At 34.8% G+C, this 18,602-nt stretch overlaps 1 protein-coding gene and 3 long non-coding RNA genes across 4 annotated transcripts; 2 read left to right on the plus strand and 2 right to left on the minus strand.

Annotated features, from left to right (window-relative positions):
* Window positions 762-9,223, plus strand: LOC110271070. The gene is made up of 3 exons (XR_002361137.1): window positions 762-1,035; window positions 5,439-5,447; window positions 9,211-9,223. It is a non-coding gene; the product is annotated as an uncharacterized LOC110271070 (long non-coding RNA).
* LOC110271069 lies at window positions 5,519-6,240 on the plus strand. The gene is made up of 3 exons (XR_002361136.1): window positions 5,519-5,826; window positions 5,901-6,033; window positions 6,179-6,240. It is a non-coding gene; the product is annotated as an uncharacterized LOC110271069 (long non-coding RNA).
* LOC107636514 (remorin-like) lies at window positions 16,571-17,435 on the minus strand. Its single transcript, XM_016340017.2, has 4 exons — window positions 17,424-17,435; window positions 17,208-17,377; window positions 17,025-17,106; window positions 16,571-16,879 (listed from the first exon to the last, which is right to left on the minus strand). The coding sequence occupies exons 1-4, from the start codon at window positions 17,433-17,435 to the stop codon at window positions 16,772-16,774; spliced, it is 372 nt and encodes a 123-aa protein (XP_016195503.1). The 3' UTR covers window positions 16,571-16,771.
* Window positions 17,473-18,303, minus strand: LOC107639337. Its single transcript, XR_002361135.1, has 2 exons — window positions 17,841-18,303; window positions 17,473-17,746 (listed from the first exon to the last, which is right to left on the minus strand). It is a non-coding gene; the product is annotated as an uncharacterized LOC107639337 (long non-coding RNA).

Raw genomic sequence — 18,602 nt, forward strand, 5'->3', positions numbered from 1 at the left:
GGGGGTGGGGGGTTACGGTGAGGGAGTGGGGTGAGGGTGTTGTTGCTGTTTGGTGGTGGTGGTGTTGGTGTTGGTGTTGGTGGTGATAATGTTGGTGAGGAAGGTAAAGAGGAGAATGATGATGATGAGGGTATTTTGGTCCAAAAATTTGGGAAAGGACGATTTTAAAGCATTTTGTAACGTTGAGGATGATTTTAATAACAAAAAAAGATCAGGGACGATTTTGATTTTGACCCCAGACCTTGGGGACGAAAAAAGTACTTATCCCTAATAATAATAAAATAAAAACATGGTGTTAAATAAATAAAATGACAAAAGTTAAATAAGTATCAACTCAATTTTCTTCTCATCAAACTTAGTACTATGAATCAAGCAACTCAATCTTGAGATTTCAATTAGTTCGTAAGAGAGCTCATTAGGTCAAATGCAGATGAACCAAGTGGTGATGAAGAAAATTAAACAAAGTAAAAGCATTAATAAGAGAGTTATATATATAGGTACCATTGAATCAATGGATTTCTAGTTCATGCAATAATCCTCAAGCTGTTGAAGGTCTTGCGAGAAGTTCTACAAATACGACAAGAAGGCGCTTGAGGCTGAGGTCGGAACACAGAGTCAGGTCAGCAGCAAAGCAGAAGCAGAATGAGAGGTAGCAGCGGCAGTTAATAGCAATATGTTGAGCTCGTTAATATTTATATATGGTCACTTTGAAACATTGGAGACAAAAGTTTTTGGGATCCCAGGATAAGCTATTCAAACAATCAGTTTATAATTTCTTATAAATATAAATCAAGCTAGAGCATTAATAGCTTCTCATATCAGATTATATTGTTCTAGTATGATTTTCAAATGAAAAAAATATGGAATCCATGAATTACCTTTTTCAATGATTTGGAGTGCTTACAGTTAAAGAACCACACTCAACAATGATTTTGTTCTGCATAAACACAAAAAAAAAAGAACAAAACTTAGTTGCACAAATGAACCAATTAACCTTCTTAGATTTAACTACTATAATGACAGCAAAAGAACCATGTTCGACATTATTATATGAGGCTCAAAAAATTATTATTTAAACTTCTCTAACTACTTAGGCACTGAAGAATAAGAGAACTAGGAAAGCACAAATGAATCAGAGAATAAACAACATAAACAAAGAAGCACAAATGAATTTTGTTCAAATGAGAAGTCAAACCTTGCTAGTAAACTTGTTCTTCGGGAACTTGACAGTACTTGCGGTTCTCTCCTTCCACCGGTTCCCTTCCTTGTCGAATAAGTAAAACTTTGATTTTCTAAAATCAATTGGAAAAGAGTAGTAACAGTTAAAAAGTGAATATTTATTATAATATTTAAAATAAATGATTAAATGATGATCGAAGCTTTATTGAAAAAGCATGAGTTAGGGATTATAGATCGAGGAGCATCAACGGAGGGTTTGCGATGGACAGTGAGCGCTAAGGGAGTCACAGCCAGAGAGAGTCATTGCCGAAAGAGGGTTAGGGGTTTAGGGTGGGAGCAGCAATGGTGGGACTGCCAGAACAAGGAGTGCCAAGGGAGGCATTGCGAGCACCAGTGATGTTCTTTGGATTGCCGGGTGGTAGCACGAATTCCCATAATTTTGTACTGTTGTACTAGCAAGTGCACTGGGTCGTCAAAGTAATACCTGAGCGAGTCAGGGTCAATCCCACAAGGATTGTGGCTTAAAGCAAGCTAAGGTTATCTTGCAGGTCTTAGTTAGACAGATCAGAAGGTTGTTGGAAGAGTTGTCAAATTTGCATTTAAAGGAGTATTGGAATAAAAATCAGTAAAATGGTTATAATTAAGGATAGAGTTGAGGATTCGAGTTGCTTTGCCTTTCTGAGTTAACTCTGGTACTACTGTCTTCTTTGCTTGTGAATGATCTTCTTCTATGGCAGGTTGTATGTGATCAAAGCCATTGCCCGTGGTCATTGATCTCCTCTGCTCCAGATCAAACGCCATTGCCCGTGGTTGCTCAATTTGATAGAGGGTGAAGCTCTAGCAGTTCATTCTCTTGGCGATCCTACTCAAAATGCCACAGACAAGGTCAAATATTTCGGATCAGAGAATGCTGCTTCTTTGGATTCTAGCCTATACCACGGAGATCCTAATCTCTCCAGAAATCGACTGAACTGGTGTCTCGAAAAGTCCCCACCGAAGTCATGGATTAGCCGTGTGAGAGATGTATAAACATAGCTGTTGGTTCGTGCTTTCCGGCCACGTATTCACACGAACCCAAGTAGACGCGGGTGTTTTCCAGGCACGTTCGTCTTAATAAGATGAACAGATTTGATTTTCTGATCATCCTATTCACCACGATGAAGATCGGATATGCATCTTAGAAGTAAATCAAACACGGATCGAAGAAGAAACAGTAATACTTTTATTAATTCAGAGGACTCAGCAAGGCTCCTCCCCTCAACCTAGGAGGTTTAGAAACACATACTAAAGAGAAATAGAATGTAAAACATGTATGATGGTAAAAGTGATGTCAAAGGTCTGAAGACATTGTGTAAAATAACTCTTAAATACTAAATAGATAACTAGTAAGGGTAAAACAGTCTATTCAGTACTAAAGTCCACTTCTGGGGCCCACTTGGTGAGTGTTTGGGCTGAGTTTTGATGAGATCCACGTGCTTTGAGGCTCCTGGGGCGTGAAACACTGGCTAGCGGGTCCTCATTGGGCGTTTGGACGCTGGTCTCTGCTTTTGGGCGCTGGACGCCCGGAAGGGGGCAGGAAGCTGGCCTTGGATGCTAGTTTTGGGCCTTCTAATCCGAAACAAAGTATAAACTATTATATATTGCTGGAAAGATCTGGAAGTCAGTTTTCCATAGCCGTTGAGAGAGCTCCATTTAGACTTTTGTAGCTCCAGAAAAACTTCATCCGAGTGCAGGTAAGTCAGATCCAGACAGCATCTGCAGTGCTTTTTCTGTCTCTGAATCAGCCTTTTGCTCCAGCTCCTCAATTTCAGCCAGAAAATACCTGATATTGTACAAAAACACAAGAACTCATAGTAAAATCCAAAAATGTGATTTTAACACTAAAACCTATAAAAACTTAATAAAAACTAAAGAAAACTCAATAAAAACTAATGAAAAAATGATGTCAAAAAGCGTATAAAATATCCACTCGTCACTGGGGTTGCAGAGTGTTGGGGTTCTTTTGAATAGTTTGGGGTTCTTTCAAAGGACCTTTCTTTTTAGGGTGAATACAAAGGGTTTGAAGAGTTTAGGGTTCGAAGGAGAAAGATAGAGTTTTGAAGAGGGTGTGCTATGTAATTAACTAATTATATCCTTTTCGAAACATTTTTTTGGCAATCTTTTGGCCACGCTTTTGAAGCATGCCAAAAGAGTTGTAGGAAACGGCCACGCTTTTAAAATATAACTATAACAAAACTCTGTCGCCACACTTTAAAAAAGCGTACCTGTTTCTCTATATGGTCATGCTTTTTAAGCAAGGCTTTTTAAGCGTGACAAAAAAATTGCCAAATCTCTAATTAATCATCACCCTCTTAAAAGTGTGGAGAGAAAATATTGTGGCCATAGGCTTTTTTTCTTGTAGTATTTTGAATTTTAATTTCATGACACTCTTTTACTTTGATATTAATGTATACATTTGAAATCATGATAAATTGATTTTATTTAGAAACAGCTACGTTGCATGAGGTGCTTGTTAAATCTCAAATTGGCTACATCTATTGTAAACCCAGAAAAATTAATAAATAATTAACTAATAAACTAATTATGAACAAAGAAAATTAAAAAATTAAATTTTATAATTTAGAGATGTAAAAATATTTAGAATACGAAATAAAATACTAATTTTAAAGGTTTTGGTCCAAAGTTGGGCTAACGGACAAAACCAAGTGAACCGAGCCTAAGTGGGCCCAAGCCCACACACTCAACCCATGTATATATGCTCCAAATCAGCCACTCCCCCTTTTATTCATGTGATTCATGCTACAAGGGAGAAGAGGATATGAAGAACCCTAAACCCATTTCCACTTCAATCTTCTATCTTCTATAACTTTTAATCCGGAGTTTCAATTGATGAGCCGTTTGTGACCACGTGTTCCTCTCGGAGTTCTCTTAAATTTTATTCAAATAAAATGGTAAGAAATTTACAATTTCTAACCTAGTTCTCACTCCCTTCATTTCCACAAATTTGGTTTTTGGTATTGAAAGATTTTATAATTTTGATGATTTAGGAGTGTTCTAGTACGTGCTAGTGCTGGATTTTTGTCTAATTAATCCAGAGATAAGGTAAGAAACTACTAAACCTTTGTAAATTTTGAATTAGTGAAACCAAGTGTTAGTTTTTGGTGAATTATATGAATTAGATTGAAATTCATGTGGTTTGGGGTCAAATTGGTGAACTTCTGTATTTGGGTTGGAGCCTTAGTGGCTGGGACGAGCTCATTTGTTGATTTGGAGAGTTGAAAGCTTGACGAAAATAGGTTTACTGTGATGTTTGAGTTTGGGGAGAAATCGGTCAAGGTATGATTTTGGTTTCTCATAGTTAATTTATAATGTTGCATGAAAACTTAGGCTAATGGACCTTTGAATAAGTTTGGATTGAATTTGGTTGTTGATGTGATTAGTGAATAAATGTGTATATGTATGCAATCGATTTGAGTTTCGATACGTGTATGTAAATTTGGTGGAATTATGAAATATAATAATGATTAGTCTGAAATTGAGCTAGAGGCCGAAATAAGGTAATTCTCGGTAAGTTAGGTGAAAATTGTAAGACTCAGAATTTTCAGAAAAACCTTATTGTGAATTAATTTCAATTTATTTATTCATTAAATATTTTAATTTCGAAAATTATTTTATTAAAGCTAACTAAATCAAGTTTTGATAATTAAATTAGTAATTTTATCTAATTTTACAATTATTGGGTAATTTTCATATTTAAATTATAAAGTTTAAGAATCGTAAAATAATAAGAATTTACATGATTTGATCTAAATAATTGTGATTTTAGAAATTAATACTTTAATAATTTAATTTTTATGAATAAAGAAAATTAATTATATTATCTATAGTTATCAAATTAGAATTATTTATTTGAGAATAATTTGTAAATTGATAATTAAATAGTATTTTTAATAAATATTAATGTTGGATTAAAATAGGTTTTCAATTATCCTATTACTCTTAATTTTATAGAATTGTTATATTACTTATATGAATTTTATCTTAACTCTAAATTCCTAAATAAAACCCTAATTTTGATCAAATTAAACTATAACTCCCTCCTAATCTAACTTAACCAATGCCACTCATCTAACCTAACCACCCCCACTCCCTAACCCAAACTCAGTTCCATCCCTTCAGAAAAAAAAAAGAGAAAGACAGAAAGAAAGAAAGAAACGAAGGCAAGAAAAAGGGAAACGGGGAAGGAGAGAATCAGGGAGGAAGAGAGCGTCGGAGAGGAGCCGCCGCCACACTACTGCCGCGCTGCTCAGGACCGTGTCCCGCTCGCTACCGTGCCGCGCTCAATGTCGTCCTTGCCATCACAGCCGTGTCGTCGTCACGCACAAGAGGAGGAGAAGGGGAGCGACGGGGAGAAAAGGAAGGGATGACGCCGTGATTGGGCTCGCCTCCATTGTGTCGCAGGATCTTCCAGTCCCGTTGCCGCCATTCGCGCTGTCACCTCCAGTCTGCGCCGTCGCCGTTTGTGAAGAGTGAAAGAGGGAGAGAGAGAGCTCGAGAGCAGAGGAGAGAAAGGGGAGATCCGTGCTCAGCCACCGCCGTGCCTCTAACGCCGAGAAGCTCCGCTGCCGCCACTGAGATTCACCATCGGTAAGGGTTTTCTAGTTTGGTTTACCTTCGTTTAAGATTCCGAAAACCTTATAATCTCTGCGTGTTGGTTCTAGTCACCGTCGAAGAAGCTTCAGGCGCCGCCGTCGATTGTCACTGGGGAACAACCGCTGTGCCTCTAGTCGCCGGAATCACAGACTGGAGAGAAGGGGGCTGCCTCTCCTATTGCTGCTATTTCGTTCTTTTATCGTAAGCGGTCTTTGTCTCCAGTTCCATTGAATTCATTTCTATTTTCGATTCCATTGAGTTTAAATTCTCTATTTTGCTGTAACCATGGTCTCTGTTGCTGGAATTACTGACGCCGCTCTCGGTGCTGATTGGATTAACCCCATAGCTATTCTACATCACCTTCACTTTCCATTATTTCTGTCAGGTCCGTTCTTGCCGGTGTTGGCCATTGGATTCGTAACATCTCCAACTTTTATTTCCCTCTTGATTCGGTGAGTTTTTCTTGTTTTGGAACTCTCACTGTTAGCGATTCGTTATAGTTTATTGAGGATTTTGCAATGCTATTTTCTATTTGATTGAGTTTCGGTTATTTCTTGTTGCGATTAGAGTAACTATGGTTGCTGCAAAAGTCGTTTGGAGCCGCGGTTGTGGCTGCCGTTGTGATGAGCCGGGGGAAAAAGGGATTTAACGCGTTTAATTATTTGGATTGCGAATAATTGAGGTAGGGATTTTTCTTAAAATCTATTTTACATTACAGAGTTGTGATAAATAGATATTGATGCAAAAAGATATATTTCTGTGATTATATTTGTCTTGTGGATGTGATGGTTTGTTGGACTGGATTATTGGGTGCTTGATTGCTTGAGTGAAGTACGGTTGTTGCTAAGAAATGGATTTGAAAAGTTATTTACTTTATTATTAGGAAAAGTGGTTTTTCTTGGTTTGAAGTTAAAGCGGTTTGATTTTGAGTCGGTCTGATTTTATAAATGATTTAATACTTGAGCTGGTTTGACTTTAAAAAGAGTTTTATTATTGGAATTGGTCTGATTTGAAAATAATTTGATGCTAGAATTGGTTGAATTTTGGAAAGTGATTGAGATTTAGAAATGGTTGAGAAATGGTTTGAGAAATGTTTGGATGGGACCCGAAAAGGGTGGCACTGTCCGAGTTTTAAAGGAAATATTGCCGAAATTTTATAAAATTAGAAGTTTTATTTGAAGTAGTTAATTAAAAAATTTGTTTTTAAACATTATATGTTTTAAGATTGATTTATTTATGAAAGAAAGGATTATGTTTGAAATTGGGATTGTTAATGAATGGGATGGAAAGAAGGATGATGAGGATTGATGAGGATTTTCTTTGAAATATGGTTTTTGAATGAATTTGAAAATGAGATTTGGATTGATGAATGATTATGATGTTGAGAATGTTGAGATATGATCTTTGAATTATTCATATGGCTTATGAATTTGAAATATCTAAGATACGAGGTTCCCTGGGTTAAGTGCCGTGGCTTGCCACCACCTGTACCAAGTTGAAAACTCGATACTCTGTTGATCCTACGACGTAAGTGTGACCGGGCACTATATAAATTTCCGGGAATGTTACCCCCATTGAGCAATATTGATTATTTGAGAAAAAGCTATGCATAGACTCTTTGGGATGCACGTCGGGGGACAGTCTAAGGACAATTCAGACTTGTCGGGTTGGCTGGATAACTGACAGATGAGCCTCATCAGCCATAGGACAGGCATGCATCATATGCATTTGTATGTTTTGCTTGGGTTTGAATTTGTTTTGGTTTGCCTAATTGCTAAACTGTCCTTAACTGCTACTTGAACTATTGCTGTAACTGCTACCTACTTGTGCTTTCCTTGTCTGTCTTGCTTGTGTTTGTCCTGGTGTACTACATTTGAGAATGAACTTTGATGCTGGATTAATGATTGTGTTGTTTGATTGCATGGTTGGTTTCTGATTGAGATTTTCTTATAAGAAAGGAAAGGTTTCGGATTTCTAAAAGATTAAACATTGTTTCCTTGAAAAGGTTTTGAATGATTTCCTATTGGTTTTTAAAAGATTCATAAGGCATTGATAATCACTGAGCTTGAAAACAGTTTTCTTATTGAATATCTTCTTATGACAACTTTGAAACTCCGTGGTGAGACCGTGTGGTTAGGTTCTCACCCCCTACAGCTTTATCTTTTTAGGAACCGGATGAAGAAGCGTTAAGAAGAGTTATATTGCGTTTGGTTCATATGTTGTTGTGTTAATTAGATTATTTTCTTCCCTCGTCTTTGCTATTACAAGTTTGTAAGAGGGATATGAGTTGTATATTTTATATGTATATTATATTATGAGATATTATATAAGGAGTCTTGTATATGAATCTATGCCTGCTTGTATTTTTCTTAAGATAAAGTATTTATTTCCAGTTTTCAAAGGAATCAGCAATACAAAGTCGAGTCACAGGCTCCTATTTTAATATTTAGTATGTAAAGTAGTTGTAATACTTCTTGCTATCAGATTAGCGCAGCCAGAAGCGTGATTTCTGATAGTAAGGGTGTTACAAAAATTGAGATGTTGTGCAATTTAATTGATTATTTTATTTTGGTATTGTGCAAATTGATGAAATGCAGATAATTGATTTGGAATTAATGTTTGAATGGAATTGATGGAAAATTATGGGTGAAACTATTGACATGGTTGAAGAGCTTAGGGGTTGATATGATTGTGAAGTGATTGGATGGTATGTGAACTTGACTAGAGATATTTAGTATTGAATTGGTTGTGAAATAATTGAGTTTGAAATTGAGAATTTTGTTAAAACTAGAGATTTTGCAAATTTTGGTAAAAGCTTATTTTTGACCAACTATGGCGGGCCATAACTTGGCTTCCAGAACATCAAATTTTGTAAAACTTGTTTTGAACAAAAATTGGGACCTGAAGTTTACAACATTCGAAAAATGGACTAAAAATAATTTTTAACGAAAAAGTTATGCGCATTCAAAGTCGGGTAAGAAAAACTAATTTTTCTGACTTAACATCTTTTTGAAGTTTCTGATGCAGATGCCTACACAAACATGCATGCGACGCAAACCCTGGGCCTTGCCGAAACATCCTGCAAACACAAACATGGCATGCATATGCGGAATTGACCAAATGACAGGCTCGCATATGCGAGTAATGGTACGCGACACGGGGATGTCTCCCTGCCCAAAGTCTCGTGTGCGTGGACAAGGGGGTGCATATGCGAGATCGTCCACTTTTATACTTCCACGTACGTGGACATGGCCTACGTATTGTAACCCCTGTTTTCTGAAAATGTTATTTTTAAGTTTTAAACCTATTCTCTAGCCTCCCAAACTTCTTTAAAACTTGTTTAGAGTCTGTTAGTGAGTTTTTAAGTTCTAGAAGAAGGGAAAATATGTTAATTAAGTTGAGGGGATGTTGGGAAGGATTTGCAAAGTGATAACTGAATTAATGAGGTGTTAGTACGTTAAACGAAAGGTGATCGATAAAGATGTAGATAAAAATGAGGAATTGCAATTGAATGAGGGATGGATTGATGCTGATAATGACATTGAGGAATGATGAATTAAAATATATTTGGTGTGAGCATTTGAAATTATTTGAGACATATTTCCAAGTAAGAGGCAGTGGCGTTGTCTACTTGCTTCGGTTATAAGTTGATATGCCAGGTAAGATGCAGTGGCATGGTCCACTTACTCCGTATAAAAGTTGGAGACGCCGAGTAAGAGGCAAGGGTTGAGTTTTGTCACCACATGCTCTGGGTTGAGAATTCTAACACCACCTAGGTAAAAGGCAAGGGTTAAGATTGTCCACTTTGCTCTGGGTACGTGGGTAAGATGCAAGGGTTTCGGTTTAGTCCCACTTAATGTGTTTGGTTTTCCTATCTAGGGTTCACTACCGGACATGTCAGGTTTGGCTTTATAACTGACAGATGAGACTCATCGGCCATAGGATAGGCATACATCATATGCATTTAAATGTTTTGTTTGAGTGTGCATTATTTTGGTTTGCTTAACTACTTAACTCTACTTATCTGCTACTTGCTCTACTTGTTGTAATTGTACCTCTATCTGTGTTTTCTTTGTTTAATTTGTATGTGTTTATATCTGAGAGACCCCTCATATGGTGGAGGTGTGATGAGGGTTGTTTTACTAGTGATTCAGAAGTTTGGAGGAGACAAAAGGTGCAGAGTTAGACTAGCGCTAGAATCCCTTAGTAAGATTACCTATATTATTGGTTTAGAATAAATTTCAAGATTAATCTCATTGTCAGAGTTCTAGGATTGCATCTGGCTTTCCTGGGACCTTATACATTAACTATACGGGCACGTTTACCATGTTGAGAACCACTAGTTCTCATTCCATACATATTCTGCTATTTTTCAGATGCAGGTTGAGAGGCATCTCGTTGAGCATCTGAAGACCTTCCGTGGAAGCGGAGATTTCATTTTGGGGGCTGTGCTTAAGCTATGTATATATATGTAGATATTATATATTCTCCACTGTATATATTGTATTTTGTCCCTCTTAGAGGTTGATTTGAAGAAACAGGTTTAGTATCCAGTCTTTTGGGATGTCTCTTGGTATATATATATTTGTATGTATGTATGTATGTATACTTTGTCCGGCCTTATCTTTGCAGGTCAAGTTTGGAGCTTGATATCTGTATCCTTGGAACTCTGATCTATGTGTGTGTGTGTGTGCGTGTGTGTGTGTGTTATCTTTCCTTTTGATCTCGTTTATCTGGACGAGTGTGATGCAATTTTCTATTACACTTTGTTTAGCTTCTTCTTCAAGGCTCCGTGTCATAAATCCTTCAACTATATTTATATATGTATTTTTCATTTAGAGGTTGTAATACTTCGCCACCTCTGTTTTACGACTTAAGCGTAAGGTTTTCTGTAGTAGGGTGTTACATCTATGATTACATAAATTGCACTTCCTCTGTTGAATGAAGATTTTTATCAAATGATGCTTAGGTTTTTCCTTTTCCTTTTCTTTTTCCTCTAATCATCTTGCATGCTATGTTATTTACATTGCTTACTTTATAATTTTTTCCATATAGAGTAGGGGGATAAGTGGATAACCGAAGTGGCTATGAAAACTGCATAGGAGCACCGAGCACACTAATGCAGAACATAACCTTTTCAATAATCATTTATTGTTTCTAGATTATTCTGTCATAATTTATTCATCATGGAGGTACATGTTACTTAAATACTTCATATTTGGCCATTTCACTAAAATAATTAGTACTATTTAGATATTGATTGATTATTATTGTTATTATCTCTAGTATGTTCATACATTCATCTTCGGTATTCTTTCTGATGCTATAAGCATCCTTTGTTTATTACTCATCAAAGACTTCAATTCTTTTTACTTGAGAAAGTTATGTTTCTTTTTTGTTTCTCATTTTCATTAATTTGGCATGTGATTTGATAGGTACTTAATTTCCTTGGTGTTGTGGAGTTTAATGAAGCAAGTAGATCTAAAGCTAATAGTAGAAATTTTCATGGTTTCATGTAAGCTAATCTTAGGTAATTTTGGTTGATGTAATATAATAATATTCTAAGGTTTTATAAAGCATGTGTTCTTTAGTGTCTTATAGTACTCTTTTTCTTTTCTTTTATTTTCTTTCTCTAATTAATTATTGCATTCTTATGATACCCGATTTGCAGGAAGGAAGTTATATTCCGCAGATGGCTAATACAATAGGGAAGTTGGAAGCTCTTGTGAGCTTTTTAAACTAGGTAATATACCACTTTTCTTGAGATCCAATTAGCCATTACTTTCAATTTGATCAAAACTTCACTTTCTATTATGCTGTTTATTAAAGCATTCCTTCTGCAGGTTTATTTTTTGCGCATGATTGTATTTACATGCACATGATTAATTTGTTGTGCATCATTTGATTTTGACCTTACTTAGTTTGATTATTAGGTAAAGGCATTGCAGATACCCCCATTCCTTGGTTGCTATATTTTCTCTATACTTGTATAATTATTCTCTCTGTACCCCCATTCCTTGGTTGCTATATTTTCTCTATACTTGTATTAATTATTCTCTCTATACCCCATTCTCTTACATGTAATGTTCATTTGTCTTTTTTTTTAATGTTCACCATATAGACAAAATGACGTTCATGATCACTCAAAATATTATACATGCTTCTGAGCTGTGATATATTTGTGCATAATGAGCTTTGACATTATAAGGTTTTATGTTCTTTATTTATACAATTAGTATTGTGATTATTTCAAACTCTGTCATCATGGGCTATTTCTTCAATCGGACGTGGAATTCAATTTTTCTAGCTCTATGTATGGGATGCTGAAGAATTGGATAAAGCAGAAGTAGAATTGGTTTGTGTACAACTTGGGATATTTTTAGGTAATTTAAGTTCAATCATATCTTATAAAGCCATTGTCATTCACATTTGCTTATCATACATATTTTTCTATTTCAGATATAAGGTGAGAGCTTGGACCATTTTTTGTCTCACTACAATATGAATTTTATATTAATGTGCTTTTCTTTATTTTAAATTGGTCCCTATTCTCAAATTTTACATTGTTACTTATTTATTTGGTTGAAAAATAGTTCAAGATCTCCCACAGTGAACAAGCCAATTGAACTATATTATCTTATCATGTGGCCATAAGCTTGTTGTCTCAATTAAAAATATGAAATTCATTTCCTATTTTTTGCCACAAATTCATTTCTTTATTAAGTTTGGCATTTTGTTCTATATCTGTTAGAGAATAAGGAAGTTGCCTTATTCAGTGTTTTTTTATTTTATGTGAATTATATTTGGTCTTTACTACAACTTAATGCCTGTTCACTGAGTTTTATTTATGCTCATTGTTTAGAAATTTACTTTTAGCTTGTGATTTTGGATTGAATTTAAGTATGTAACTGACCAGTTTGCTTGTATTCAGTAAAGTCCGGATAAAGGGATTAGAGACACTAGATTATCTTGACAACTTGTAGAAAAAGAAACGATTTACTGAACAAGGGGATGCTTTAACATTTGAATAGGAAATGAGACTGCTTTATGACATTCATTTAGCCAGTTCGAGTGTACTATTGTTTCCCATGCATTCATGAGTTCCAAACTGATACATCTCTTTTTCTTTATATGATAGGTTGACAAGATGTATCTCAACACTCCTACAAAGTTTGCTATTATTGATCACGAGAAGAAGAGAAGATATGTGTTACATAAAGATGGGCTTCCTGATGTTGGTGATTATTATCTTCTCATGCATTTTAAGTTTGTTCTATTTTTTATCTTCTCAAAGTCTAAGAATATGCATAATCTGAGAATGTTTGAAAGGCAAAGGATGAGAAGAATCGAGTGGAAGATAGTCAGGGTCATCAATTGTTTAGGAATGGGGTTTACGATTCACAATGAGGTATAAAAGACCTTTTGTGTGTTAAAGAGTAGAGGAAGAGGCTGGAAGGGGTAGGCAGGCTCCGGATTGCCCCAAATTGTCTATTATATTCCTTTTTGTTATTAAATTTTCTAAACCTTTTTCATGGGCTTTGCATTTGCATAGCCCAGAATATATGTTCTGAAATACTGGGGTGGCAAAAATATGTTGATGGAAAGGTAATTTTTATTTTATAGCAACTCATTTACATGTCAAAAAATCTTTAATTGATATGAATTTGTTATGGTAATAAGTAGGACCATATGTTTGGAACACATACAAGGAAGTTTATGATCAAGTTCTGTATATTGGTTTTATTTTAGGAGCATGTGGTGCCGAACCTGTAAGTTTTTTGGATAAAAAATCTTTAAATAAAGTATATATTTACAAATATTTGGATAAAAAATATATTATATAATAATAATATATCTATACCAATGAGACAAGATAAGTAGTTTAGCTTGCCTCCCCTACATACTACAAAGAATTAAGCATAAAAATGAATATAAAAAATTATAATGGTAAAAAATTAGACCATACAAAAATTAAAACTAATTTATAAGTTATAATAAATCATGAATAATTGATTTTTGTAGACAAAACTATCTACATTCTAAAAATTTGTTAAATATTTTTAAATTATCCTTATTTTTCTAATTTCAAACTCTAATTCTATTCTACTTTCAATCTCAACCCCTTATACACCCTAATTCACTACTATTCACCAACTTCAAAATCTATGAAAAGCAAAAATTCTCCTGCTCTCCATAAGCCAAAACTGCTGCATTTCCCTCGTTCAAATTCAAATCTGAACTTGAAATTGAAAAGAAAAAGGAAAAGAAAAATAAAACCCACCAAGTGCAACAAAAGAGAAAAAAAGAAAAGAAATTCAACGTTTGAAAGAAGAAAAAGTAAAATGTTTTCTGTTGTTAACTTTCCTCATTGCATTTGTTGTTTGCAGCACATTGTCATCAGCGTGTGCCTCCAACTCCAAGCCAACAAGCATTAATGGCGAAGTCAGTGATTTGGGCACCATGTACATCAAGTAGCGACAACTGCCCTGCCCCAACTATAAGGATGAGTTCAGTGACAGAGAAAAGAATGTTACTTAACACCTTTTTTTGGTGTTCAAGAATGAACACATCAGGAACGTCTACATTACCTTGCAAGCATGGAAGTAAGCCATTCTTTTCTATCCCATCAACTTCGTCACAAACTAATTGGACCTGATACTGAGTTGGGAGTGATGATTGTGGTCAAAGATTAGGAATCTGAGATAGGTAGAATCAGAATTTGTGATTAAATTTGGTTAAGTTAGGTTAAAAAGGATAATTTGAGAAATTTTTTATAATTTTTTAAGATTTGAATAATTTTATTTAGGATAAATCAACCATAGATGCATCAATACATTTATTTATTATATATTCTCCTTAGTTCTATAAAAAAATATTTCATTTAAATTGTAAGAAAAATAATAAATAAATGTATTGATGCATCTATGGTTGATTTTATGCCTCTGGAGCTTGTACTTATTCTCGAGATTATCGATCTTGTTCTTGTATTGTTGTTATGTAGGACATTTCATTAATTATTTAACTTTGACCTCATGGTGGAACTACATTGAAGCTAAATAAAACTTTTTTGGACTCAAATAGGACACTTTAAACCTTAATGACCAAAACAAAATTACGCCCAAACGTAGAGGACTAATTTAATACTTTACCCTTTTATTTATCAGAATTCATCTTTTATAATTATAAATTAGCACTACAAGAAAATAAGCTTTCTGCCACGCTTTTTGACTATCGGCACGCTTTTGAAAGGATCACATCCGCCAGCGTGCCGGTTGCTCTATCGCCACGCTTTTGTGGATCTATAGGAACGCTTTTTTTGTTGGCACGCTTTCATCTCTTGCCACGCTTAAAAAACCGTGGCCATAGGTCTTAACCTATAGGTATGCTTAAAAAGCGTACTGAAAAGTGCACATATCGCCACGCTTTTAAAACGTCCCAGAATGTTTGTTTTGAGTACTCTTTAAAAGTATGCCAATAGGGGAAGATATGGCTACACTTTTTAAAGCATGGCGATAGCCAGTGATACAGCTACGCTTTAAAAGCGTGGCAATAGCCTTATAAAATTTCAAAAAAAATCATTTTTCTTATTTTTATCTTCATCGCTGCAAAATATAAATTTTCAATCTTTTTTATTACCAAACCTATAAATATAGTATGCAATTTTTAGTACAAGATAAATCAAACAATAATTAGTGACATAATTTTTGTGATAATTGTTTTATACATTAAAAAACTAATACTCAAATACAAAATAAATCTCATGTTCGAATTCCAAAACTAAAAACTGAAAAAAAAATACAGAAACAATACAACTTAAATTCTATTTCCTTTGATTTTCCTCCTTCCTCTAGCCCTCTTAAACCTCCTTCCCTTAGATCATACATAATTGTTTCTGAAATATTTGTGAACTTTTTTACCTACAAAAGATAATTCCTTGAGTGAAACGTTAGTGGTACTACACTGAATTACAAATTGTAATGTAATATTCTAGAGCAACAGTCACAAGAATGGTAAAACCAGGAATAGTTTAGTTGTTTACTTGTTACAAGCTGGAGGTGCCATATCCAATGTAAGAAGATGACATGAGGAATTGAACCAATGACTAATTTTCACAGTCCAAGGCATTTGCGATAAGTTCCAAGTAGCTGAAGGAAGGAATAAGGAAGAAATCATTATGACAATAAAGCATTAAATAAACTATCAACTGAAAAAATTCACCTGGCATTTTAGTAATTAAAGGTATGTAGATGGAGAAGTAGGGTACTCTATGAAGAGAGGGCATATGTAATGAGTCAAAGTAGTTGGGTTGGGCCCTTTGTTATTGTATCTTTTCAAGAATTGGTGGAACCATAGAAAGGTGTTGTTACAAGTTACAGCCCTATGTGAATGAAAGCTTAGAAAACATGAGCAACAAAAGAACCTTGTTCAAATTTCTGTTGTGGAAATTTGTTCTATGATTGCTTTAAGAAACTAATTAATCATCCAAACAAGGCATAGTAAAAGTAATGATTAACTGAACAATAGAAGAGACAACATTTTGAACTAAACAAGAAGAGAAAAAGGTGCATAGTTAGTTAACTAAATTCCAATTAGAAAGAACACAAAATAACAAAGAAGAACAAAGCAATTTGTGGTTTCCAAAAACTTAAATAGAACCATTCAGTTAAAGAGAGAGCAGAGAATATATTCAAAAGATAAAGTATGCAAAGAAAAGCAACTAAATACATTAAACCAAAAAAAGAAGGGAAACAGAAGTGAGGATCAAGAAACAAACAAACAGTATCTTCAAACTTAATAACTTGTGCTTCGTCTAAGAGTGGAATCAGTGATCATAAGTGCTAAAGCATCTGCTTGGAGACCATAACTGAATATAATTTGGTAATGATAAAACCTTGAGAGGCTTGGAATTCTGCTTGCCCTGTTGTCCTTGTTCTTGTTTTTAAGGCATTGCCATTGAACTTCTCATCTTTTCAGCTTTCATCTGCGCCCTTCTCAACTTGTTTAGAATCTTATCCATTGATGACGATCTCTTCTTTTCCAGTTTCATCTATATTAAACCTCTTCATCATTAGGGGGAAAAAAGACCTATCTGCATACATTTTGTGAGCTTTTTCTACACAAATTTTAATGCCTTGCTTGCTTATTTCTACACAAATTTCAAAGCAACAGATTTTGATGAACTGAAATGAAACCTCGAGTTTGCGTATTGTTGCTTTAGCCTTTGCCTTCTGTTGGCTTTCCCATGCAATGATTTTAGGTTCCTCTTTCTGAATCCTGCAATGAAATAGAAGTTCATCAAAAAACACACAATCAGAACAACTAAATTATATGTCTCTAGTTCATTGAATGATATGAACATAACAATGATGACATACTTGGTTATGTCCATGGTGGACTTTGCAATATCTGAACATGAAGTTTGGATTTCACTATTACTTTCTTTAAAGGAGGTAAGCTTTGTTGCATGACCTTTAGGCCACCTAATAACAGTGGCCTCACTATCAACCTCAACATCTCTAACCTCTAATTTGCTATTTGCTATTTTCTAAAATGCAGATGCTTTATATCACATTATTAAAATAGCAGAAAACAGTAGAAATCATCCAATAAAAATCAAGAGCTAACTACTAATCATTTCAATAAAACAGCAGAAAACATTCAATAATCATCCAATTTTCTTGTTTACAAATTAAAACAGAAACACAGCAAGAGCTCATCACTAATCAATAGAACATTCACTTACCCTAATGCTAAAGCACCAGACCGCTGAAGCAAGAATCCAAGAATTGCCGAGCCAAAAATCACGGGTGTGTTTCTGAAGTTCCAATGAAAGGAGAGGACACCCGGAAGGTCTAAGCAGGGCATCATAGCAGCCAGGAAAATCAACGTAATAGGTGTTTTTTTCCACATCAGACTGTTAATGAATGCATAAATTAGACAAAAAAAAGAAATAGATAGGAAGCACAGAGAAATTGGCATTAAAAGGAAGTAACAATGATAAAAATTACTCACGACAAAGCTGTCTAGTTCTCTTGCTGCTGCAGTCGAGACTAGAGGATTTTATTTACAGCACTTGGTACAATCCATGCCAATGCCACACATGCACCAAAAAAATGGAATTGCAGATCAGTCACCGTAGCCACAGCAACATCGATAGATACCACCGTTAATGCTATAGCCTGTAAAGAGACAAATAATATACTAGGCATTTCAATCTAAAATGAGATAAGCAACAAATAATATACTAGTCATTTGAAGAAATCATGGTTAGTTCCAAATTCAGTCTCAATTTACTTAGTTTAGCTTTGTTGTAAATTAGTGCCACATACAAATGCTAAAAGTTGACCCACCTAACCAAAACTTATGCTTCAACTACATTGTAGTTATAGTCTGTTAAGTGAACTTAAAATACAAAGCTTTACAACATAAAAGGACTTGAAAAAAAAACTAATCTTAGAAAAGTATTAATAAGCAAACCTTGACAGAATGTAGATCAATAACAGTAGGTGTGTGTTCTATGGCCTCGTCAATTTTGGAAAGAGCAACTTCATATTGGCCTCGTCAATTTTGGAAAGAGCAACTTCATATTGGCCTCGTCTGTCATAATGTTGCACCGGCAAAAAGCAGAAAGTTCTTTTGCTAATCTTAGATTTTCTTTTTCAACATACTTTCAACTTTTTCAAATTCGAGTTCCTTCACCAAGTCAGCTGCTGCATTATACTCAAACCTACAAAGGAATTACAATTTAAAACCAGAAAGTTTCACAAAGC

This window comes from Arachis ipaensis, chromosome B04, assembly GCF_000816755.2.
Source record: "Arachis ipaensis cultivar K30076 chromosome B04, Araip1.1, whole genome shotgun sequence".
Taxonomy (NCBI): Eukaryota; Viridiplantae; Streptophyta; class Magnoliopsida; order Fabales; family Fabaceae; genus Arachis; species Arachis ipaensis.

Coding starts and splice junctions, on each gene's coding strand:
- LOC107636514 (XM_016340017.2), bottom strand. Junction 17,107..17,207: donor TCCACCATGGACATAACCAA/GTATGTCATCAT, acceptor ATTTCATTGCAG/GATTCAGAAAGAGGAACCTA. Junction 16,880..17,024: donor CAACAATACGCAAACTCGAG/GTTTCATTTCAG, acceptor GGTTTAATATAG/ATGAAACTGGAAAAGAAGAG.